The following is a 25,493-nucleotide window of genomic DNA, read 5'->3' as shown; positions in this document are numbered from 1 at the left end:
ATACACTACCCAGGCACCACCCCTCACCTAAACAATGGGGCATTTCCAGTCGGTGAGATTCGCCTGGCATTGTCCAGATTGTGCAGGACAGAAAGGCTTAAGTGTATACTATATTTAGAACATTTTAGGATAAAACAAGATAAGACAGAACTTTCTTCATCCTGCGGGAATTTGGTGTGGAGCAGTTGCCATATAAAATTAGAGGAGTGCAGGTACAAGTGCAATATTCAAAAAATGACACAGAAAAAGCACCTTTTTAGCAAATATAAAGTAAAATATATAGCAAATATATACTAAATATTAAACTAGATAATAGTAAGATGCAAAATATAAAAACTGGAAGATGTGAATGAGAAAAAAGAGAAGCTGCAAATTGGTGCAAACCAATTTAACCTCTTTACCTCGCCTCCTCACACAAATACACAAACGAACTAACTGATTGAGGCAGCGGTAGACCAGCAACTCCTGTGTTCAGCGAGGTAAAATGACTATTTTCATAAAAGGAACCCTACAGTCCCCGTCCACAGCAGCCTCAGTGGTACTCCTGGCTGTTTCTGACTATGGATGTCTTACACAACCCCACTTCAAAAAATCACAACAATTCCTTAAACATTAAAAAAAAATAGGGTTTAAGAAGTGGCTTTACGCTGATTTACCTTCACAAACGTGTGTATTACAGAGCGCCTCCTCAGTGTGTAGGCCAATACAGATGTCTCCCCCATTGGCAGGAGGCGGGTTGCTGCACGTCCGAGTCCGCTGGTAGTGTCCGCCCCCACAGCTGGCCGAGCACTGGGACCAGGAGGACCAGCAGGACCAGGCTCCACTTACTGCAACACACACACAATAAACGTCATTTATGTAATATTTATTTTCTGAGTTACACCGACAGAAGCTCGCTGTTACCTGGACACGGTTTAGTGTTGCAGTCCTGATACTCCACTGGGGATCCCACGCAGGCGCTGGGATTGGTTCTGCCCTCTGTGGTCGAGCAGCTACGTTTGCGTGTTCGGAAGCCTTTGGAACACTGCTGAGAACAGCTGGACCACGTTTCCCACAATCCCCAGCGCACACCTTGAGGCTGGGACAGAGTTCGCCCGCTAGTCTTCACCAAGTCTTCAACCAGAGCTGAGAATACACAGAAAACACATCTGATTTGCTTAATAAGAATCCAAACGCCTTTAAAATGCTCAATACAGACTGATTTTTAAAAATCCCTTTCACATGATGGGTAATGAAATGAAGCGATGAAACCGACTGAAACAACTTTCATTCAAAAAAACGAGTGAAAGCTGATTTTCACATCTTTTGATCCGCCCTGCTGAATGAGTGAATTGCTCAGGAAATCTAAATTTTCATTGAGTTCAAACATGAACTGCAAGATTTTATCTTTTTATTGCCAAACTCAGCAGACAGACAGCCTGTTATGAAACATTAATTAGTGAGGTGTAATCTGGGCCACGTTGAAAAATGAACTCGTTTTCCGTTACACCCACCGCACACACACACGCACACACAATCAGAAATTATTTACATATGAATGAGGAGTTCTTCCTGAGGCTCTTAATGGGGACAGCAGAAATATTTCACAACGACAGCAGCGACAGAGACTAAAATGAAACAATAAAATGATGTTTTCACCATGTCAGCCTAATGCATTTTGGAAGTAAATGCCTAAACATGACTTTATATCTTGTGTTTTTGTATCAAAAAGATTCTGTGAAGGGAAAGTAAGGAAAAGCCATGGACATGTGCTTCCCCATGACAGTTCAATGATGTTTGATCAGTCTGCTAATTGATGTCTAGAAAACAGTTTGGCTACATCCTGCTTTTGATGAGACCAGCTGTGTTTATTGTGGCAAACTGGGAGCTCAGCCACCAGCAGCACCCATTAAAGCCCAATCACATGATGCTCTGCTCGGGAGGATTCATGATATTAGACTGGTCTGTAGATTTAAACAAAGCTTCAGTTTGTTTTCGGACCGGTATAATCCAAAAATAAAACTTAATTTAAACCTAAAGTTTGCTAGGCTATCAACTGGTTAAAGGAACAGTTCACCCTAAAATAAAAAATACATATTTTCCTCTTACCTGTAGCACTGTTTGTCAATCAAGACTGTTTTGGTGTGAGAGTGTTGGAGATATTGGCCGTAGAAATGTCTGTCTTCTCTCCAATATAAGAAACTGGATGTCACTCAGCTTATGGTGCTCAAAGCCTCCCAAAAATACATTTGTAGTTTTGAGTTTTTAAAACTTAATTTTATGCCACTTTTAACATCACAAGCCGAGTGCTATCTAGTTACATTATATTCGTGAAGGCATATATCTCTACATCATTTATCTACCAATACTTGGCAGCTCACACAAAACCATCTAGACTAGTAAACAGCACTACAAGAAAGAGGAAAAATATGTGTTTTTGGTTTTGGGGTGAACTGTCCCTCTAAAGGATGTTTGACAACTGACAAAAAGAGTCAATCTTGGCTACATTTGTGATTTACAAACAAAACCGCAAACAAGAGAGTTAATGCCTCCATAACATGTTCCCTGTTCACACTCACAGTCAGTCTGGCAGGCTCCAGACCCGTCATTGGGGCAGAACCGGGTCTCCAGCTTCTTCTTGCCCAGCTGGAGCTGCTGGGGGTCGGGGAGCAGCGCCCTGCAGGTGTACCTGAATCTCTGCTCCTGCCTTGACCCATCTTGACTGACGTTGACCGGCATCCAGGGGGTCCAGGGGGTGTTGCGGCGCACCTCAGGGCAGGCCTCTAAGTTACAGGCCTTATACTCCTGGAAAACAGGACAGAGGAAATTCATCACCAATAATCTAGACGTCTGTTTGTTCTACTGAGGGTTTTATTAGTCTGAAATTCATCATAAACAGCTTGCAGAGACACACTGCTGTCTTAATAAACAACACTAAAAAACACAAATATTGCATATCTTACTGTGGGACTTTATTACGCAGCCAATTACTGTGTTTAATAGGACTACGTAAACTCTTCTGATGGCTGTGAAAAGGCAAAGCTTAAGGCAGCATTGAAGGCTGCATCTCGCTGGAGACACACAGTAACTTCTTCCGGCTCCTTCGTGGGTTTCAAGAAACACAATTGCCATTGTTTGTGGTTGGGAAGCCAGTGAGGGATCTTGTTCTTTCAGCGTAAACCTCGATGTGTGTTACACCGTCGCTGTGAAGATCCTCAGCAGCAGGTAAAAAGAAGCAACTGTGGCACTCTGCATAGGTCATGGTCCAAAAGAATTGATCATAAAATTAGCTTGAAAAGAAACTGATATAAAAATACCATAATCCATCTGGTACCAATTTACCAAGCATATTCATGCTTCCAAAGGGATTAATCTTTGAATTTAATAAACCAATAATCCGTCCTGTAGCGAGTAGAGCCAAGAGGACCGATTAAAACTCATAAATTATTTTCTCTGCAGAGAAGCATGAATGAAAAATTGATTGCTTTATAGAAATATGGTAAGACTGTTCAATTCAACATGTATTTAAACTAATTTATCCTGTTTGAAAAGGTCTGTAATAATTTGAGATCAATCAGAAACAGCAAAGATTTAACTATATTAATCTTACAAAATATACAGTAATATTAATTGTAAACTGAGTGAAATCACTCATAATTATTTTATGTACCATTTGTGATATCCTACTTCAAATTAAAAAAAAAGTCTTGACTTTTAAAAAAATCCCACAACCTAATATCTGCTCTGCTTTTTTTGTTTTTTTGTTTATTGTCCCTATAACATAAAGAGTGTTCATTAATGAAAGTATATATATAAAAAAAAGAAATACTCACTGTAAACCAACCACAGCAGAGCAGATTTAGTGTAAAGAGTCTACATCCAAACTATGGAGTAATAGTAAAACATACTAATATGTTTTTGTTTTAAAACACATAGCTATTGCTGTGTTTACACCTATCGTTCACGTGACTGCGGCATTTTCTGATATTTTCTGGCAGATCTGATATTTTGAAATGCGACCTCAGTCTGAACAGCAATGTGACCCGTACAGGAATTCAGTGCACATTTTACATCACTCTAGATTAACATCCTTCTATAAAATGAAGAAAACTCTGTCTGTCCATCTGTCTGTATCCATTTTTCTTCAATGGGTTTCCCAATCTGTCTGAAATTGCATGTAGCTGTTGAATTACCATAGGTACAGACTGACTCTGTATCATTCACACACTGCACATGCCAGTTTTGTATAAAAATACTTCATAAATACGGTTAACTTGCTTCTTTTTTTGCCTGTGGAGTCAATAAGCGGGTTTCCATTACAGACTTGCATAAAACTTAAGCGATATTTTCGAAATGTCGATAAAAAAACAATTGCGAGATGACTGTGTTTCCATTGAGTGATTTTATGAGGCTTCTCCTCTCGTGATAAAATTCCAAGAAGCATGGTGATGGATGTTCAAAACCTCAGCAGGTTTTCTTCTATTGCAGCCACCACACTAGCCGTGATTATTTCCAATCGAATCCTATCGAATCCTGTCTTTACAAAATAAGCACTACAGTACCGTGGCACATCCAGGACAGCTGTTTCCATTCTCACAGGTCCTGGTCCTGGAGTGGACCCCCCCTCCACATTCAGCACTGCAGTGAGCCCAGGGGCCCCACGCTGTCCACATCACGGGCAGGGGACACGGCTTTTTCTCATTGCACAGCCTGGAAACACAGAGAGGTTGTTGTTATCCAAAGTGGTGATATTTTAGCTCTGTCATGTGTGCTTTCATCCTGGTTCAGAAATAGGATGCAAACGTTTTCCATCTCACCTCTCCTCTCTGCCCTGTCCAACACAGATTCGACCACCGTGACGCGGTGAAGGGTTGTTGCAGGACCGCTGCCTCACTTCAAACCCGATACCACAGCTGCTGCTGCACTGGCCCCATGAAGACCAGGGAGTCCAGCCGCCGTTCCTGAGGAACAGAATCGAGAATCCATGTGATTTATGGCTATCAAACTTGTTTCCAGCACTGCAGCTGTTAAATGTTAGAAACTAGATTTTCTAACATTGCAGCGTGATGCTTGATGCATGTTTAGATGTTTCCAGGTGATTTTTGCAGTGAAATTGCTAAAACATTGCTTTTATTTTGGAATTTATTCATAAAAAAAATCAAAGGCAACTTGTTGCACTGAGAACAAAACCACAGTGTTCAGCTTTTGTGATTTATACAACACTAATGTCGCCAAACATTGCCAAACAATTGATACGTCTGTTATGAACTCTGATGAGGTATTTTAGTGCTAAAGGAGTAAGGATGTATTGATCCAACTATTTTCAGCTTTGTTATTAAATCAGATGCTTCCCAAAGATCACTCTTTTGTATAATTATCAGCATATAGAGGACTGTACCTGGAGCAGTTTGCCACCTGGATAGTTGGGCCTTTACATTCGACCCCACCGCATCGGGCCAGCGGTCCGTCACATGAGCGTGACCGACACGCGCAGCTGCTGATGGAGCCCTCGCCGTCATCATGGTTACAGGGTTGCCATGGCCCCCAAGAACCAAAACCACCATCCTGTGTCAGGTTCCTCACCTCAAAAAGAGGATTTAAAGGTTTAAAGTTTGCGCCATGTGCACATGAATAAATCACATTTTCCTAAATGCACCAAAATGGTCTGAACTGAAAGTTTGATGCCCTGCAACTGTAAATATCACCTTAATGTTGTTACTTAATATACAGCTCTGTGTTAAAGAAATAGAAATTCATTTAAATTGGACCAATTATGCTCATTCTCAGGTTTATAATTGTGTTTTGGGTTTCTACAAGAACAAGCTTACATGATTAATACACCACACTGACTCTGTGATTGTCTTACCGGGCACTCGGTGATGTTCTGGGTCCACTGGTTCATGTTGGAGCTCTCCTCGATGGTGGTGCAGCGCTTCTGTTTGAGATCCCAGCCGCAATATGGGTCCCGAGCCTCCAAGCACTGACTAATATGATACATGCAGACAAACAGTCAGTCATTGTTGCAGCTGCAGAAATGTCAAGTCAAAGACTCTGGTAGTCTGCACATTTCTACAGTTACACAGTCAGCAGGATGTTTAAAATTGTTTCTCTGTTTTATAGGACTGCTTTTGTGTTTAAAGTAGAACGACTGCTAGAGGGGCTGATACTGAGACATCACACAATGTTTTTCAAGGTTGTCAACTTATTCTAGAAGCGTCAACAAACTTGTTAAATGCCTGCTTATGTAATGTCTGCTCCGCCAAAATATGGACTGACATTTCAAAAGCAGTTTTTTTACAGGGGAAATAAACCGAGCTCTTAACATAATCATCTTTGTCAGCATTTATTGCGAGCCTTTCAGACTTGGCCACCCACACGTGTTTGTCTCTTTAATGGCACTAAGTTCATCAATCTTTTTAAGTATTTTCAAGTTGAGTTTGTAAATTTGCACACTCACCAGCAGCTGCAGTGAATCCACAAATTGAGCTGACTCCCAGATTTCAAACTTCAACTTTACTGAATAATTGACTACAGAAATGGGATGTGTCGGTATATCTACCTTTTTTAAATTCTAAGTCCCAACTCCTTCTTTTCCGATCAATTATGAAACAAGATTAACAGTTCATAAATCTGCTTCTCATTACCTGAGAGCCCAACTCATTTTTCAGAAAACGTAAGCTGCAGTTCTGTGGGTGTGTTGGGTCGTACCGTTCAGTTGGGTAGCTGGCGCAGCGCTCTAATGGGATCTTCACCAGTTTATCATCAAGCCCAACAATCAAAGATCTGTCACTGTGGAGGATCTGCAGACTCTTGATTGGTCCGATTTTCCCTTGAGGAAGGAGCCTGAGCTCCTCCAGGTAGCAGCCTTGGAGGCTTTTGTTGGTTGTGGAGAGAGTCTTCAGGATGGTGCCGTATTCTGATTGGATGAAAGAGAAAGATTCTCGGATTATACGATCAATTCTCTTTGTCTTATTATTTTAAAGTTCATTTCAAATCAGCAATACAACTGACTCTCCCTGTTCTTGCTCACCAGTGCCGATGTACATGACATGGTAGAGTGTGTCTCGGCCCTGCACGATGTCCACCACCAGCTTGGAGAAGCGCAGGTTGTCCTGGGTGAGCAGAGGGTTGATGGTGACTGGTTGGACCACATCGTTCATTAGGAAGAGTCGCTGGGCGTCCTGGAGGCTGCGCTCTGTCAGGTTCCCCCCGGGGCCTCCCTCCTCCAGTGTGCCACACTGAGAAAATAGTGTCATGTGTTATTGATAAAGGCTTGTGGTTTTTTAACATGTTTCTGTTTTTTTTTTAACTGTTGTTTCTCTCCTTTGTTCTCAAAAAAAAAAATCCTCTCCACACAACCACTCATTTAAAAACCTCACTATCCAAATGAAAACGCAAAAAAACACAATTGAAGGGCTTTCAAAAACAATTGACTCTCCGTCTTTCAGACAAAGTCTTTGGAAAATAAAACAGAAGATCCTTTGGTAGAAAATCATTTGCAAGCTATCTAGCCTTAGCTGCACTTACCGGAGATTACAATGACAATCACACAGAGGCGCATAGTTTCCATATGGACTAAAGGCCAGATTAGAAAAGAATACAAAATTCCCTTTATTGTACTGCATTGTTTATTATACCAAGGTGAAAATTTGTCTTCGGGCCACCAGACACAGGAGACAACATAATAAATGGCAGACTATAAAAAAAGCATAGAAAAAGCTATACTTAAAAAACAAAAACAAAACCTGTGTACCTGTGGAAAAGGCCCGAGTCTGCAATTTTCTTTTCAACAAAACACCCCAGCAGCCAATTTTACTGATGAGTACACCTTCAACCTGTCAACAGACCTTTGTGTTTGCACTAACTACAAACTGTATTTATTCAAATTAGAAATGTCAGTATGAGGGGTTTCATGAATGTTTTTAGTTTTACTTGTCTCTTTTCTTGTTTTTCTGCTTTCAGTTAAACTTCCTCCATAAGAAAGATCGAGCTGCAGGAGGCCACGACTGACAGCACAAGTGTATGTTAAATGAATGCAAATCTGAAATAAGAAATAAAACTACTGCATATGAAATGCAGAGATTACATGAACTGAAATGTCACAACAATGTCCCTGCAGCCTGATTTGGGCAGCATTTTGTATATACCTTGGGAACGTTGCCAGGCATTTATTGTTGGAGATATATTTGACGGAGCTGAGCTGCAGTTTTCTTTGTGCTCTTCTGCTATCTCTGTACTTGGCACGGCAAGATGAAATGAGTGTCAGGCTTTTGAAAACTTTTCAGAGGGAAGGCTGGGAGATTACAGAGGGACAAAACTTCCTGCCTCACATTTTCTCATCTATCGACATCATGCTGCCTGAGAGACACAGCTGTGTGGATCCGGTTTGTTTAGGTGAGTTACCTGGAAATTGGGGATGGGGTTTGGGGTGGAGAGCCAGGCAGTGCGGGGATTCTCCTGGTAGCGAAAGGGTCCATTAAATGCCTGCGTGATGGAGCTCAGATTGAAGGCACAGACGGCAGATGCTGATATACTGTTTCTAAAGGAGGGGGGGATGAGATCACGGTTAGATCTCTGTCATTCAGTAAGAAAAAAATCAAGAGTGAAATACAGAAAATGGCTGGTAATCTTTGTTATCAACAAGGTATAGAGATAAAATACACAGTGACAGACATCAGCACCTCATTTCTCTGTTTGAGAAGGAACCTTATCTGAAAAACAGATATCTTAAGACTATTAAAGTCTTATTTTAAGATTGATTAATTCATTGCCCTTGAGGACTTTTCAATGATGTGCGGGGACCCTGGTTTTTGCAGAACATAATGATGTCACATTGACGTTGAAAAAAAAAAAATCCCATTTATCACAAAAAAGTTTGTTCACACGCATGAGGTGGTATTTCAGGCGATTCAATAAAGCCATATTTCTCAAAACTGGATGGACAGATGACCCAAAAACATAGCGTCTCTGGCCTCAGATATTGTTGGCGTGGAAGCATAAAAACAGCCGGAGAGGGACTTTAAATAAGTTGTTAAAGAACGTTATTACTCACACATTAGTGGTGAAGATACCGTAGATCAGGTCCTGCTCCGGGAGGTAAAAGGTGCTCTGCAGCTCGTTGTAGTAGAAGGGGATTTCTCCTGAGCGTGAGCAGTTGAGTCGGGCCTTCATGAAGGTGGTCCAGGTGTCCTCCAAAAGAAAACGTCCACCCATATCGTTCTTACAGACCCGTGCCACCCGAGAGAACACTATCTTCCCACAGTCGTTTTCAACGGCGGTTTCTCTCAGGAAGAAGTAGGCAAACCGACCGATCTCATACACAGACACGAAATTAGGCTCTGAAAGACACATGAGAGGAAGAGAGAAGATAATATACCCACGAAAACATTGTTATAGGGCTGGAAAAAAGGGACAAATAAGTGTTGTTTACCATTGAGCCATTTGGAGTTGTACTGAGCGGTGCGCAGTGGCGGCATGTTCCCCAGGCTCCTGTAGATGACAGGGTCACGTCCTGAGAAGTCGATCACCGTAGCAGCATACAACTCGCCCCGCTCCGTTACCATGGCAGTGGAGTTGTGGCGTGGGTCATAGGGACATCGGGCGACACCGTTCACTGTGTCCAAAACCTCGCTGATGTTACCAATCTGGCAGGAAGTAAACAACACCATTGAATTCACAACAAATAAACAAACAATAGAGGGAAAATGAGAATCTGCTGCTTCTGTTTTAGTAATTGGTTTGTACTGTGGGATGCAAATGAAAACAAAAACATTATTTCAAACTTTTGATTCATTTTGTCAGGAGAAAAAGATACAATCTTGAGCTTCTTTTATTTCCCAAATGCACAAAGCTGATGCAAAAATGTTGAGCTGAAAAAATCGCAGTTTAATCCTTTCTAAATCAATCATTTGTATTCATACGTTTTGGGGTCATGAAGCCAAAAAAAAAGGGAAAACTTAAGAAAACCCTGCTGGTAATGTGCTTCATCACATCTCATGATAATACCAACCTGCCTGGTTATGCAGACGGGGGTGAAAGCATTGGTCCCACACGTGTAGAGCGTCCTTCCACTTAACAACAAAACCCGGATGTAGTTTTGACACTCCTCCTGCAGACAAACACATCACAACTCGGCCATAAACAAAACTTGATTTCAGTTCATGTGAGTAACATGCATCAAACTGATTATTTCACACAACTTCTTTCATCAATAACCAAAAACAAACAGGCTGAAACCCAAGTCTTATTTTTATATTCTAAATCAACCAAAGGATAACCCAATCTACCAGCAACACCAAAAAAGCAAAATGAATGAATTAAAAACAAAACCTGTTATTTTCTAAACTGTAATGCTCATTTCAATCAATTATTTAAGATTTTAATCATTTTACATGATAATCTGTGATTTTACATTTTAAGGTTTTTTTAAAACCCAAAATAGAGAAACAAAATTTCAACTCAGCAACGAGTTTCATACCTTGACTCCCAAAATTGAAATAAATCTGTATGTTATTATTTTATTATTCATATTTTATTTTTGTTCTTACTTGTTTCAAAAATGACCAACCCTCTTAAATTGGAATTTCCTTCTCTAAATTAAAAAAATAAATAAATACAGACAAGAAGGCTATTGTTTACAGGCTGAAAAAAAGTATTTCCAATGTTTTTAAATACACAATGTCTACTAATTTTAACGTGTAGGATCCTCAAAAAAATATCCGTAGAATCATAACAGCCAGCTTAATGAATTATCCTCTTTAAGAGATATTTTCTGAAGTTTAATTATTATGCATTTCCCCAAATTATAGCACAATACTATATAGCATTACAAGTGAGCAGTACAATATGTACAGACATTTCTTGCTCAACAGCTCCCTTGTTTTATAAAGAATAGCTACAGATTCAGATAATTTCTGTTTAATATACTCTGTTCTGACTCAACACATTACCTCAGTCTTCCCTTTGCTCTGACATGAGCGCTTTGTGTCTTCATCAGGTGACCATTCTGTCGCCTGGAAACAATATATATATATATATACATAAAATTAGAAAACACATATGGAACATTTTTGCTAAATTTAAAGGAATAGTTAAATACTTTGGAAAATTTGCTTATTTGCTTCATTGCTGAGAGTTAGATAAGAGTGTAATAATTTCAACGCAACATTATGTGTGTTTAATTTGTAAAAAACAAAAAGTCACTGCAAAACTCACAACACAAGACATTACCCCCACAAAAATACAATCTGTTGTGTTTAAACTGTGGATATAACATATTAATTACGGAGCTTTCCAGGTGCTAGGAGGCAGATTAAAAGCCAAAGAAAAGTGATGTTGCTCCAGGCTTCAAAGGGTTAAAGAAAAACATAAGTATATAGGGCTCAAATCCCACAAAAAAGAACATCTTTTTTATTTGATTAATTTCAATCATCCATTCATTTAAATATTCAATAAATATTTGCAAAATTATTAAAATGCAATTCTAAATACTTTAAAATATGTATTTTACAGAAATAAAATGTTGTCCATTTTATCTTTTTATCAATTCAAAATTCTACCAATATAAAAGAAAAATAAATTGAACCCAAAACTTGCTCTTGGCTCACGTTACCTGTATGAGGGAAGCGTTGCGCAAACTCAGTCTGAAAAGGAAGTTTCTGTAAAAGAGATATTTCATGTTGTAGATAAAGAAATACATACACACACACTCTGCAGAAGGTTTAACATGCTAGCTCAATAAATGCATTTGATCAAACCATATTAAACAAAAAAGCAAGCGTTATGCAAGTGCAAGTGTATATTAGCAACATATATTAACTGGATGCTGTTTGCTTTTAGTGCAGTAATTTGTCACCTTGCTCCCACAATGAGCTGGTTTCTGCTCAGGTCCAGGGCCAACTGGGAGAAATCCTTCACTCCTGGGTGGGAGAACTCCGACATCCACGGCCTCAACGCTAGACACAAAAACAACAACAGGATGTAAGAGCGAAAGGTCGTGCAGAGACATAATGTGAAGTGCGTGTGAACCCAAAACTACCAAATGGTCTCTGGCTAACAGCTCCAGCCTCAGTGATTTTTACTGATGTGTCACATTTCTCTCCAGTGAATCACCTGATTCTGCAGCTCCGCAACCTTCCGTGAGCCTTTTGACCTGATCCCAAAACAGCGGCTCAGGACGAAGCTTTAAAACTTAAACACCAAGGATGAGAATTCAGAAATTGGAGGGCTGAACATGATAAGAGTCAGGAGGTTTGGTAGCAAAAATGCATCAAGTTGGACAACTGAAATCATCCAAAAATACAGCAATTTAAATAAAGACGGACATATATATATATATATTTTTTTTGGTCTGTAGACTACAATCAAACATTGGTCAAAAGCTTGTGTCAGGTGCTCATGGAAAACGGGAACCAACAGGATAAACAGGAAGGAAATCGAGACACTCCAAAAATGGGAAACATGAGGGGAATTACATGAAAAAGCCATTATTGTCTCGGCTAAACCATTTAAAAAAACCCAACATGTTTGGATCACTACCGGTCTTCATCAGGGCATTAAAATCATATGCATATGCACGGAGATAAATATTTGTTTGGTTGCTGTTTCTCCTGTTTAATGAGCCTTTTGTAGCTCAGTTTTCACTTTTTTTTAGCTCAGGGAGTGTAGCTGGATGTAATCATTACAGGAACAACAGGAATATCAATGAGAGCAATGTCCTTGCTTTGACTCTTTCATCTTTTTGCAGCACATTTCTATTTGATTTAATTCCCTGTACTTTTATTTTCCTGACTTTACTTAATTGTCCTTTTTTTTACCTTGTAAAGCACATTGTGACTTTGTTTATGAAAGGTGCTGTATCAGTACAGTTATAATAGAGTAAATGAAATAGTCTTGATTTAAAACCTCTCTCTGAGCAGGATGACAGCGAACCAAAACTGAACCATAAACCAGCCACTGGCTGTTTCACATAATCTTTGGGTCGTGTGTCCTCACAAAGTCCTCCAAATTAATCCTTCCCACAGTGTTCAAGAGCAAATTACTGGTGTCTAAATGCATGCTGGGTCTTTTTATTGGACGGTCTGGCTTGTGGGACAAATGTAACCAAAACAATAACAGCACGGTTTGCCAGTCGAACACTTTGAGCTGAATGGGAGCTGACATCCTGTCAAAATAATATCATCACAGAGCCTTTCACAGTTGTTGGACAGTTGAAGAAAAACATTTAATGAGGCCAGACTGTAGACATCCAAAAAATGTATTCAACTCATATAGACCTGTTTAAATGGCCAAGCACAGATCCAAAATTTCAACACCTATAACTCTCATGTGCGAGACGTCACGCACAAGATTAATCTAGATTAATGCCACCTGACAGCTTTAAACACTGCAGCACTTTTATCATCTCTGATTAAAGTTGAACAGCAATGAAAGATGGCGACAACATGAATACAAGCCATCACTCTGACAACAGTGATTTCTAATTTGAACTGTGCTCTAAACATGTCGATCAGTTTGATTACTGAACATATATATTACATCTTTTCCATGTATACATACAACTTATGTATACTGTCCGCTATTTCTGTCGATTCTGTCGAAATTAGCTTTGTTCCATTACTAATTTTTATTTCTGGGATTCAGCTTTTAAAAGAAAAAGGTAGGTTTTTAGGTGTGGTGGGGGGGTTGCAGGTGGAGAGGAAGGGAACGTACAGGTGAACTTTACACCACAATGTCCTTTGTTGACTGCATCCCACTTTGGCTTTTGTAATGATCCCTTCCAGTTCTTGTAAAAACCTCAATAAAAATTAGATCACAAAAAACAACAGTGATTTTGAGAGGCAGCTATAAAGAAGCATAGATATTTTACATGTCACCAAAGTGGCAGTTTGTCGTAAAACTTTAAACCTCTTCCTAACACACATTAGCAAATATTTGACCTGCAAGAATTGCAGAACTGCAGGAGGTGGAGGGAAATGAGAGACTCTCTCCTACAGGAGTCTGTCAAATATCAAACTCTATTAACAGCTGTGGTGGCACTGAAATTAGATTCTCTTTTTCATCGGCTATAACAGTTTATATTCATGCTGACTGATTAGATGTACTAGTATTTTTTATATGTGTAAACGCTAAATTTAACTGCATGAAACAATGAAGGTTGTCAATAAGTTTTTGTGAGCTCAATTTTATTTTCAAACAATAAAAGTCTGAGATTTAATAAATCAGATATAAACTGGATCAGTGCTATTTTCCAAATGTGGATTTACTGTTTAACAAGCTATTTCAAATTATGTTGCCACTAAAATTGGGCGAAATGTTATAAATCAGCTTTCAGACCTACAAAGCATGAATCAGCTAGTTTATAGTTGCTGCTACAATGGTGCTTTAGACGAGGATAGCGACCAGTAGTTGAGGACAAAGGTGGACATGTCTCTGTGTAACTAAAGGAAAAACAGAGTGACATTGATGCACTCACCTTGGTAAGAGACAACAGGATGCTCCTTTCTGCTACAGTCTGCTGGTTTGATGTCAGGCTGCTGGGACAGACACACAGACGAACAGATGACCAGCACGAGGCCACAGGGGGAGAGGGCCCACGCCCCCCACCCTGACGTTACCATAGTTACAACCACATCCAGTCTTCTATCAGGTCCTCGGGAAACTTCTATGGGAACAGAGGAGAAGTCTATCAGTTTTAGCACAGAATCAAACAAGGACGAAAACAAATGACTAAAATATAAAATATAAACATCTGTAACAGCACTTTAAACTTCTGCACACCCTTCCTTTCTCCCTGTCCGCCTGTCTATCCATTTAAATTAGTTTTGCCAGCCCAGCGGTCCCTCTGCTGGCTCTGTCTGTCTGCTTTGGGTGTCCAGCCCCGCAGTGTCAGCAGGACTCGGCCATGGCTAATTCACCTCAAAAGGCCAAAGCCGCCAATCTCTCTAATGCCGACTCTCAGACCGTGGGTGCCATCAACAGAGATCTTTATGACGAAGGGGAGCTTTTCAGGGACGAGCCCGGGCGCAGAGCCAAACGGGGTGTGAACTCTGAACTGAGAGACACTTGAGGGGTCTTTGTGTCAGCATCAAAATTAATTTGTGTATATCAAATCTGCTCAAAGATGATTATCTGATGATGACCGGAGCCTGGGGGTCACAGCAAAGGCCCAAAGAACGCTGCAAAATAGCGCAATACTGCTAAAAACTAGCAGATAATTTAGGCTATATGCTCTGTACACACCTGTGTCAGCACCTGTGGACATTTGTGGACTTGTAGGACTCACTGTCCAACAGTTGGTCATGATGTGAAACATGTTATGAAGAGCTGGCAAAGCAAACTGACAAGTTCCCTGAGTGATGCTAAATATCAACAAGTGAACTACAGCTGACAAATGGAGCTCTTCTCTTGCTGCTGTGTGAACACACGGACATCCAGGTGAAAAGGACGACGCCAACTTTACTGTCACAGCATAACATTTACATTTTACAGCTTTATTTTTAGTATTTGATAGATGAAACTCCCGATTCCAGCCTCGTCTTTGTTGAGGGGAAGGAAATCATTGCAATATGCATGTGTAATGAAGTTGTGGAAAACTAAAGAAACTAACTTTTACATTTTGAAACCTTATAGAAAAAAATCTTTGGGAAGACTTCTGATCATGAATTTAACCATGAATTAGAAAAAGTTACATTTTCAAAAGAATTTTGAAGTCAGCAGGTAAGTGAAAATGCCTTTAAAGCAGGGGAAGGGTTTGAAGTATCAGCTGAAGTGTGAGACATGAAAGCAGTTAAAATCAGCATATGAATGAAAGAGAAATTATTCTTTTAAGTTTTAAGGGGAACTCCAACAGTTTTACACATCAAAGTCTGAATCGAAGTCTTACTGCACAGAGAGGAGAAGTCCCTCATTCCCGTGTCCATTATAAGACCTTATTTTGGAAAATATATGTACGTGGGTACCACGTCCGGCCTGGCCGAGCTTTGAGCATGTTTAGACCTCCAAAAATGTGATTCATTTGGCAGAAAAACAATAATTCCTTGCATTCCAAGAGGGTCATTGTACGCCTCGTGCTTGGGCCGTAATTATTACTTCAAGTGATGTCACTTGAGTCAGCGTTGGTTGGGGCTGAAGACTACAAGTTTAGAAAACAAATCTAGGTGCTGTGGAGTGAGAAAGAAGATCACACCTCTGTGGCCCACTCCTCGTCTCTGCTTTGTGGCTCATTTATGTTCAAGGTGAGATATGTATAGGGACACAAACGACCCCTTTGTTTGTACTCTGCATTCTTTCGTCTGTATTTATACATGTTTTCTGACAGCTTTCAGATATTGAAAAAAAGGAACAATATCCCCTGAGGTTGTGGGGGCACATTAGCTTTGTTAAAGCTTGATACAAACGCAGGAGATGACAAAGATATTTTAACATGGCTGAACAAACTATAACATAGTAAAAAGAATTCTCCGTCCACTTGTCGCAATGTATTTCATGGACTCACAGACCGCCGCCGTCTGCAATCCTGCCACTGTAAAAAGGATCATTACTACGAGCTCTTGCACCGTCCCCTCACTCCTTACTGTGCGTTGACTTCGCCCTCTAGTCCATTTCTTGGCTGCATCTATACCAACATGAAGGACGCATGGAAGTATGAGGAGTGATGTTTATAGCAGCTTCTACCATAACTCATCAGTCTCTGAATCCTGTTTCTGTGCTTTTTTAATCCCGACAGGCAGCCAAAATGTCAATCAGAACAGCTGAAAGAAGCTGTCAGTCAAAACTAAACCATGAAAGCAAATTGCACTGACAGCAGTCAAGTCCATAGCCACCAATAAGATGGACTAGTTTGCACCTTTCATTATCAAACTGAAAAACAAATTTGTTTAAAATTGTAAAACAACCAACCATTTACTTAGTGTTAAGTTTCACATTTATTGCAAAAAAATCTGTTCCTTTGAGCAACAGTTCAGCAAATTTGTTAAGCTTCTCCCACTCTCCTTTAACCCTTAAACTAGTTTCACTGCAGCTGCTACGTGCTCTGCAGAATGGAGGCCTGAATGTGTGCCTGTCTACGGCTCACCGGGAGCACTGAATGTGTGTAGAGGCAGAGGTTTTTCAACCTGCTGGGTCTGACATTGCTGCTTAATGAAGCGACAGGAGCAGAGCCTTCACCGCTGGCCTCGCTTTTGTTATGTGGCCATGTTCCTCTCACCGCGCAAAGGCAGGCCAGTAAGAGGCCTAGTGTTCTGGGACTTGTCTATTCAGTACAGTGAGGGGGAGCAGCAGCAGATGTCAGTCAGATTCTTCAGGGGCAGGAGAAAATGTGCGGACGCAGATTCTCACTCTGTGGTCGGCCTTAGTTAAAGAGGAAAACTGCGTGCTTAGATTAACAAGTCTCCATACCTAAATAAAGAAGTAATTTGTCAAGGCCTTCAAATGATCTACATGAGCATTTTCAGATATGCCACCTCTGCTACAGTTCAGTTTATTCGATTAAAATTACTTTGTTCAGGTTGGAGAAAAATCATCGTTGAAGTTATGGCTAAAACAAACCACACTGACTGAGGTAGGAGACGGCATGCTCACAGCACTCGACTGTCAAAAAGTCAGACATTTGAGACCTTGTGTATACAACAAACCACCCTGAACTTCTTCCTGAGAGGTTTTGCAGCACTTTAAAAATATCACGGTACTTCTTCTTTACTTATGAGAGGACAGACATTACGAAAATGACCACAAGAGGTCACTTGTAAAGAAAACGTAAATATGTGTCATTTTCAAACTGGAGTGCTGGACTTTTACATATCGATGAACATCCCTTACATTTAAACCCTTGCCAAACAGGTTCACACAACGCTGATTAAGTGTTCAAAAGTAGTCAATGAAATTTATGTTATTTCAAACCAGCAGATACATAGAAACGATTTAAGATTTAGGAGGAAATCAGCTTTTGACCAAAAACTAGGAAGTAAAGGCAGGTAAAAAATTTGAGTCTGTTTTCCTGGAGCCATGAGCGCGTCAGAACATTCATTCATTCATGTCGCTGCCCGTGTTGGAAAAACACCATAAAGCCTTAACAACCTGTGAGGAGATTAGAAATACAGAGTGTTTGATTCATGTGACCTGTATGTGTTTCGACTGTGGGAGGAAAACCACAGGAACACGGAGCCAACATGTGACCTCCACACGGACAGGAGCACTGCCAAGGTTTTAACCCTCCGACAGCCACCTCGCATAAGGTTTAAGACTTGATTTTACTGTATCATTAAGGAAAATACGAAAGGTGTATACTCTTTCTGTAAGCATCGATTGCAGCTCTGTTTTTCCTCAATCACTTGTGACTCTTGGCCAGGTCTCTCTTGTAAAAAAAGTCTCTGATCTCAATGGGACCATCCTGGTTAAATAATGGGTATATACTCTGCCTCTCATCCCTGTGTGAGACTGAGAGCTCACTCAAACATCACATGAAGCTTCACAGACTCTGCATAAACTAAGAAGCTGAAACTGTCAGATCTACACTAGCCAGTGTGCTCCACCCTAAACATGTCGAGAAGTTCATTTTTCTTCCAGTCATAACACCATAATAATACTATAATTACTTTGCAAACAATTGCATGCATACTGCAATATGCATCCACTCCTAAATTAGATTTTGGGAAAAGACACAACTGCAGTAATTGCTACAATCCTCATGAGACTACAGATCTTCTGAATGTGGTAGAATCGACTCACTAAAGCACTAAAAATAAGTAAAATAAGTTAAGTTGACCAAAGTGATGATTATAAATGGTCTTTCGGTCATTAAATGTGTCCTTATTCTGCAGAATAGTCTGTTATCCATCACTTCTGGAGACTCTAACAAAAACAGCTCACTGCTAACTACTTGTTTAAAACCTATGCCTATATATAGATAGTTTACCTTCACCTCTTATTTCACTTTGACTTTTATCACCAGCATGTGATTTGTTGCAGTTAGAAAACACACAAACCCTGTATGGTGAAAAGGTTAAATTATATATGCATAATCAATCAAATGCTATTCTCCAATGTCGTGCATCCCAAATTTTGACCTCTTGTTGCATACAAATTCTGCCCCCTCAACCAAAGGATGATTTTTCTTTCTCTGACTGATTTATTCAAGTACTTTTCAAGGCCTGAGATGTGAAATAATCCACTAAATCTTGAGAAAAAAAAGCCAGAGAAGACTGGTGAAAAAAAAGTAAAAAAAAAAAAAAAAAGCCACAAAGGTTAGCAGAGCTAGCTGCAGCCTCCAGAGTCTCCAGTGAAACTGCAGTGACACATTAACAAGTGTTTGGACTGTGTAGCAGTGTTCCCGCAGCACTTCATCACAGTTGTACAAAGTTTACACACTGCAGAGGTTTTTGTGTAACTCCTCATTTTTCTCCCAGAAGACAACGTTTTGCCAATTATTGGACTTTCAAGTTTGGAGAAAGAAACTGATCTTAAAATTTAAAGTTAAAAGAATTAAAGTAACATGAGATGTGAATGTTTTTTGTGAGCCTCCCTTCTTTATTTCAAGAACTTTCTTTTCAAGCGCTCTTGGCTTTGTCTTCAGACAAACAGAAGAACATTTGAGTCTTTTCAGGAGCCAAAGGGATGGCCCTCCCATGGTGTGTGTCACTTGGATACCTTCTCTGCTTATATATGAATGAGTTGATTCGATGGAGTGAAGAGTAAAGCATGGGTGAATCTCTTTTTTTTAACGGCCATGTGACCACTAAGCTCACTAAGTTTGAATGCGCCAACAGGGGCAGCCGCACTGACACTGTGAAGGTGCTATTTCTTTTTCTGTCAGGATGAGCAAAACCTCTTCAGTCGTTTCTTACAAAACCACTATTATAGGGAGTTATGTGTCGTGATCAGACGACAAAAGACCTTGAAAATGCCTAATAACACCTCCACCAGGATTACACAGGCGACAAAATGAGCATGCTGAGACACTGGGTGCACATGTTAAGTGTGCTTCATTAAAATCCTGACAAATCCTCTTTACGGAGGTGATATATGACAGGGAAATTAATTACAAGTAATTATTTGCTCATTCAAGGCTGTGAAACTTGTTCCTCCGTGGCATTTAAGACAAAAGGAGAGAGTGCAGCGTTTGACCTTTGTATATGAGCCTCTTGTCTAAACCCTCTTGTACTTGAACTTCATCCAAATATCATTAAAAGAAACAGTGAATCCATCACCTCCACCTTACACCGAACAACCTGATTCCAGATTCCTCCTTAAATAAAAAGCTCTCACAAAACAACAACAAATTCCTAAAAATCTCCCTGTTATCAGCTCCTACCCGACAGCAGCCCTCACCTATAAAGTAATAATATCATTTATCAATAGTCAGTTCGGTTGGAGCAAACGGACACTGAGAGGGCATCCAAAGTCTCTCCATCAAAATATTCAGAGAGGACCATTTCCGAGGCAGTGTTCTCAGCTCCTTCCTACCGGGGTGAATGGCCTCTCTGTGCAACCTGCCAACTATCTGCCAATGGCTGCTCTCTTTTACAAGTGAATAGACTGAGTTTAGCCACAGTTAAAAAGACACACTAACGTGCCATGGCTGCGCCACAATGGCCGCCTGGGTAATTTGCCAAACCTAATGATGCCGGTTTGGCCCCGGCGAGAGGAGGTAGAGAGCAGGAATCCTAAAGAGGCACACAGCTGCACCGATCCCTCTCCTCCTATCTCCACTCACTCCTCTCCGCCTCACACGGTTATCTCATTGTGGACTCCATTTCACGAGACACAATTAGGGCGTATCACTAAATGTATAACTTCTACATTCACTGAAAATGCTCTACTAACAAGTGAAAGTCATTAGACACGACCAAAAATGTCAACCCAACCATTCCTTACAATACCTGCCCGCACCGACAGCAGACACACTCAAAATAGTAATGGTCCACTGATACTGGTTTTACCGATACGATACGGAAACCGATTATTAGTAGTCAATGAGACCAATAACAGATATTTTGGGCCGATATGCATTTACAATAAAAATAAAAATATTTCTGTGAATACTTAAAATTTGGAATATAACAAACTCCAACATAAAACTTTGTTTAAATGCCTTTAGCAAATGTTTAAATGTTCACTTTTATTTGAACAGGCTCTCACATCTTTTATCAATGAGTTTTCAAAACTTTTCCAGAATTTTTCCAAAATATTTTATCCCATTTCCATGTCTTTATTTGAATAGTTGAAAATGAGTACGCCTACGAACAAGCACTTCCCAGGCACTTTTGGGGATAAAACACCACCAGTTCAGTCCACGGTCACACAGTGCAGCACTAGATGTTAAATACAATGTATTTTTGAGCGATGTTGGACATGTTTGGGAATTTTATGGACATAATGAAAATGATAACCAAAACAGTGTATATTCAAAACTTTTCCCAAATTGTCTGTTAATTCAAAAGCATTTCTAAGCCTGGAACACAGTATTTCAGATTTCATAAGTTTTCCAGGAATTCAGTGACAATGGGAACCCTGTTATGATTATGTAGAGTGAAAGGATGTTTTCACTTACATCTTAAATGAACAGTTGTTGTAAGCTATAAATAAGGCACTACGCATGGGCCGTACATTAGGGCTGCACAATCAATTAATCAAAATATTATGGAAATCACACTATGACCAAGTACATTATCCAAATTGCAGGAGCTGTAATTTTTACATGAAGGTTAGATGTGTCACAAAATAGCATTATGAGTGAAGTATTGTGGTGCATTGGAGATGCTTCGGCTTAAAAATCATATTTCAGATGCTTTTTTAGTAGAAACCTTAGCAAAAATCACATAATCATTATGATCTTTTTGCATATCCAGCAGCCCTGTTACAAATCCCCTTGACACATGTTTGTATTAATAGGTTAATAAGAGATGAATATTTACCAAGTTCATCCACTATCTCTGCACAAAAGCACCAGTGCAGGTCAAAAAGATAAATTCATGCAAAAGGTTTGACTAAGAGCCACATAAAGTGCAAACATCACTTGCACCACAATCCCACTAAAAACTGCAGCCTAAAACAGGTATAATACAACTGAATTCACACCCACAGTATGACAAGTAGTATTAAAGACGGCACCTTTCTCCAGAATATACACAGTGCAATACAAACATCTGTTATCACACTATTGATGTTCTATGTTTAAGAACTGAGCCAACTCTATCCAAGTCCAAGCTCATTATTCTCAACATGTGTGCAACAAGTGGAGAGAAGCAGTCATTGGCAATGAAAATCTTAGAGCCTGAGGCTTCCCTCCAACCATGAAATATCTTTTGTTTTTAAATCACACAAGTAAAAGTTAAATCTGAATCTTAGACATAAATAGTGCATGTCAAAATTTATGGCTAAAATATAAACTGGACTTGCTGCTTTGCAGTTGTATGTCAGATTGCACACAGTTCACGTCCATGTCTGTGAAAACATGGACGCTTCTCACACATCTTTCCTCTGAGTCACAAAGTTTAAGATTAGAGTCACCAGTTCAGTATCTGACCAAATGTCACCCCTTCTGTCCTTCAGTAATAACCTTGAGAAAAGGCCAGAAAATGTTTTTTGCAGAACATCATGATGTCACAGTGAAGTTTAAATATGATCACTTCATTATAATGTCCTGCTAGACATTTGTGTGAGTTTCTGTCATAATTTGCATATGAATGTGCTTCATGAGGTCACAGTGACCTTGACTTTTGACCCTTGCCAACCAAATTCTAATCATCCTTGAATTCATGAGAACACTTGTGCCAAATTTGAAGAAATTTCTTCAAGGCCTTTTACACCTGCCAACATTATAACAGCCCAGAAACATATACAAATCTGCAGTTTTTAATGTAATAAACCCACAAATGTAATACATTTCCAACAAACGTAATAGCAGTTGCTACTACAAACATAATACATATTTCTCTAGCTACTACATTTGCAATAGCTATTACATTCACTGTAAAAACTTCCCACAAATGTAATATGAAAGAGAAAATGATCTTTGGGTCAGTGTTGTTTGCCTATTTACTTATATGCCTACCAATGTGTTTGAGACATCTCATTAGAAAATATCATTGGTTTGGGCAGAGCGGGTCGACTGTCAGTCGATGACTGTAGTAAATGTATATGCATAATGAGAAGATGCATACATATAGAGAGAAGTGTAAACAGGTAATTTCCACTGAGGACAGCCATGAGATGAGGTTCAAAGCTCCAGAAAAGGCTGGTGCAAACACAAGACTGCTACCAAAGAGGATAAATTCAACCTTTAACAGTCTTTAAAATAGAGTACCATAATAAGCTTCACAAAGGTAATATGATTCATAGCTATTGTATTTAACTTAATTGGATTTTTAACAGTGTTTACACAATACTGTCCACCCCTTGAGGATGCCTTGTAAATGAAAGAGAAAAATATTCAAGGCACCATTTTTAAGTGTATCTAATAACCGTGAGCTGCAGAATACAAATTATTGCTTTGGGTTGTATTATCTCAGTATGATGATTAGTTTGTGAGCCAAAGCTCTCCTCGTATTTATTACTTAAATGTACCTTTGAGTGGATGCTTTTTGTTGTGCTGCCCAGTGCAAAAAGTGCAGAAAATAAATCGATCTACTGCTATCACGCCAGCTGTGTTTATCTTTGATACTCTTGTGTGACTAACAGTATTGGTGTTTGACTGATTAATCCATTGCATATAATTAAGTGATGCTGTTGTCATGGAGAAGGACCTTGTAAATTGTAGTCCTTATTGCAGACAAGCACATGTGGAGATTATTGTGATGCCAGATATGACTAGTATTTTTCATTCATGACTCATACCTCAATATTCATAAAAAATATCATAAAAAAAGAATAACAAATTAAATATTTGTTTGTCTACCTTTCTATTAGTCATCTATGAGAGGTGCCAGCAATTATTTTGGGGGAAAAGGAGAAAATAATTGCAATTTTTTACCCAAAAATTGCCAGGTGCTGCTTCTAGTCAAAAATATCCATCAGTATCAGAGGTTACAATCAGTGCAACATGTGGCTCTTATGTATCTATTGAACAGGCAGGCTCCAAAAAAAATTACACCCATTCAGACATAATTTTAGAATCCAGACTGAGGCTATTGATCCAGGCTTTTCCTCTTCTCTCCCCTCTGCTTTTCTCTCCAAAACCAGCCCCAAGCCAATTTCAGCACTCAGACAGAACAAAGGAAATATCCACTACACATTACCTGAACCCCCCCTCCCTCCAATGTGAACACATGTCTGTCTGTGCAACATGTAGTCTGCGCAGGCAGACACACAGCGATACACGCTGAGGGTGGGATAAAACGGGCGGAGGAAGGGAGAGGTCGGGGGTCATGTTATAGATCGCTAAGAAGAAATTCAGAGGGGAAATAGAAAAACAGGCAGAAAAACAGCCACAAAAAGTGGGCGACTTAGACACAAAGACAGAAAGGACAAAACACAAAAGAATAAGTAATTGCCCTGAAACAGCCAGCCAACACACACACGCACACACACTAAACACACAGATATATGCACATGAAAATAAACTTACTTTCATCACCAAACAGATCCGGGAGGCAAACGGCTGGCACAGACCCTTCACATGGTGAGAGAGAAAGAAAAGAGGTATGAGAACTTGTTACACATCGGCACACAGTGGCACACTGACCAGAGTGTGTGTAGGGAGGTGGAGGGGGGGAGTGAAGGGGTGTGTGTGTGTGATGGGGGAGGCTGAGGGGGAGCAAAGCATTCCTGTTTGTGCAGAGCAAACTTAACTCTGAATAGAGAGGGATGTCTGCCCTGTGTGAGTGTGTGTCTGCGTTGTTATCCTTGAGAGATCCAGATTTAGATTTTGGATAAAAAATAACAATAAATTGGGTGAGATTACAGTCATAAACAGCCAAAACAACTAGTAAAAACATCCTTGTAGAAACTGTTCCAGAATGCCAAAAGAAAAAAAGGGTCAAGTCCAGTAATTTCAGTAATGAAATGTCTTTATATAGCACATTTCATACAATGTAAGCTCAATGTGCTTCACACGCAAAAAACATGCACAAAAACAGAATCAAATAGGAAGCAAATGCATATTTGGTACATATACGGAGACAGAGAGAAAAGAAAAAGGATACAGAAACATTCAAGAATTCAATAAAACTCCAACAACCAATCAAAGGTCTTCACTGAATTCAACAACTGCTGCAACCTCACAAGATTTCAAACTCTTAAGGCCGTGACACACCAAGCAGACAGTCAGCTGTTCGCCTACGTTGGGCCGCGGGCCGTTGCCATCGGCCCAACGTAAGTGCTGCTTTGACACATTTTGACCCGCTCTGCCCAAACCCCTGATTTTTTCCAAAGAGATGACTCAAACCCATTGGTAGGTGTATCAGTACATAAGCAAACAACAATGACCCAAAGATCATTTTTCTCTTTCATATTACATTTGTGGGAAGTTAGGTGGTGTGTCCTGCACTGTTGGCCCTCATCGATTCTCACACATTTTT

At 39.8% G+C, this 25,493-nt stretch overlaps 1 protein-coding gene across 2 annotated transcripts in view; it reads right to left on the bottom strand.

Annotated features, from left to right (window-relative positions):
- The window catches only part of LOC121962663 (semaphorin-5B-like), a 45,516-nt gene that overhangs the window by 5,216 nt on the left and 14,807 nt on the right, over positions 1-25,493 (bottom strand). For both annotated transcript variants that reach the window (XM_042512908.2, XM_088074515.1), the window contains exons 4-21: positions 24,542-24,586; positions 14,453-14,641; positions 11,834-11,933; positions 11,591-11,636; positions 10,929-10,991; positions 9,989-10,087; positions 9,410-9,623; positions 9,032-9,317; positions 8,383-8,518; positions 7,010-7,217; positions 6,688-6,895; positions 5,846-5,963; positions 5,378-5,562; positions 4,797-4,940; positions 4,542-4,689; positions 2,559-2,784; positions 904-1,125; positions 657-827 (exon numbers count right to left, since the gene is read on the bottom strand). In XM_042512908.2, coding sequence (XP_042368842.2) covers positions 657-827; positions 904-1,125; positions 2,559-2,784; positions 4,542-4,689; positions 4,797-4,940; positions 5,378-5,562; positions 5,846-5,963; positions 6,688-6,895; positions 7,010-7,217; positions 8,383-8,518; positions 9,032-9,317; positions 9,410-9,623; positions 9,989-10,087; positions 10,929-10,991; positions 11,591-11,636; positions 11,834-11,933; positions 14,453-14,597 — 2,719 coding nt within the window. In that variant the 5' untranslated portion in view covers positions 14,598-14,641; positions 24,542-24,586. The remainder of the gene's footprint in view (positions 1-656; positions 828-903; positions 1,126-2,558; positions 2,785-4,541; positions 4,690-4,796; positions 4,941-5,377; positions 5,563-5,845; positions 5,964-6,687; positions 6,896-7,009; positions 7,218-8,382; positions 8,519-9,031; positions 9,318-9,409; positions 9,624-9,988; positions 10,088-10,928; positions 10,992-11,590; positions 11,637-11,833; positions 11,934-14,452; positions 14,642-24,541; positions 24,587-25,493) is intronic.

Source organism: Plectropomus leopardus, chromosome 24, assembly GCF_026936395.1.
Source record: "Plectropomus leopardus strain MGB_pleo_1.0 chromosome 24, ASM2693639v1, whole genome shotgun sequence".
NCBI classification, from domain to species: Eukaryota; Metazoa; Chordata; class Actinopteri; order Perciformes; family Serranidae; genus Plectropomus; species Plectropomus leopardus.
This window is presented reverse-complemented; position numbering and strand designations above follow the sequence as displayed.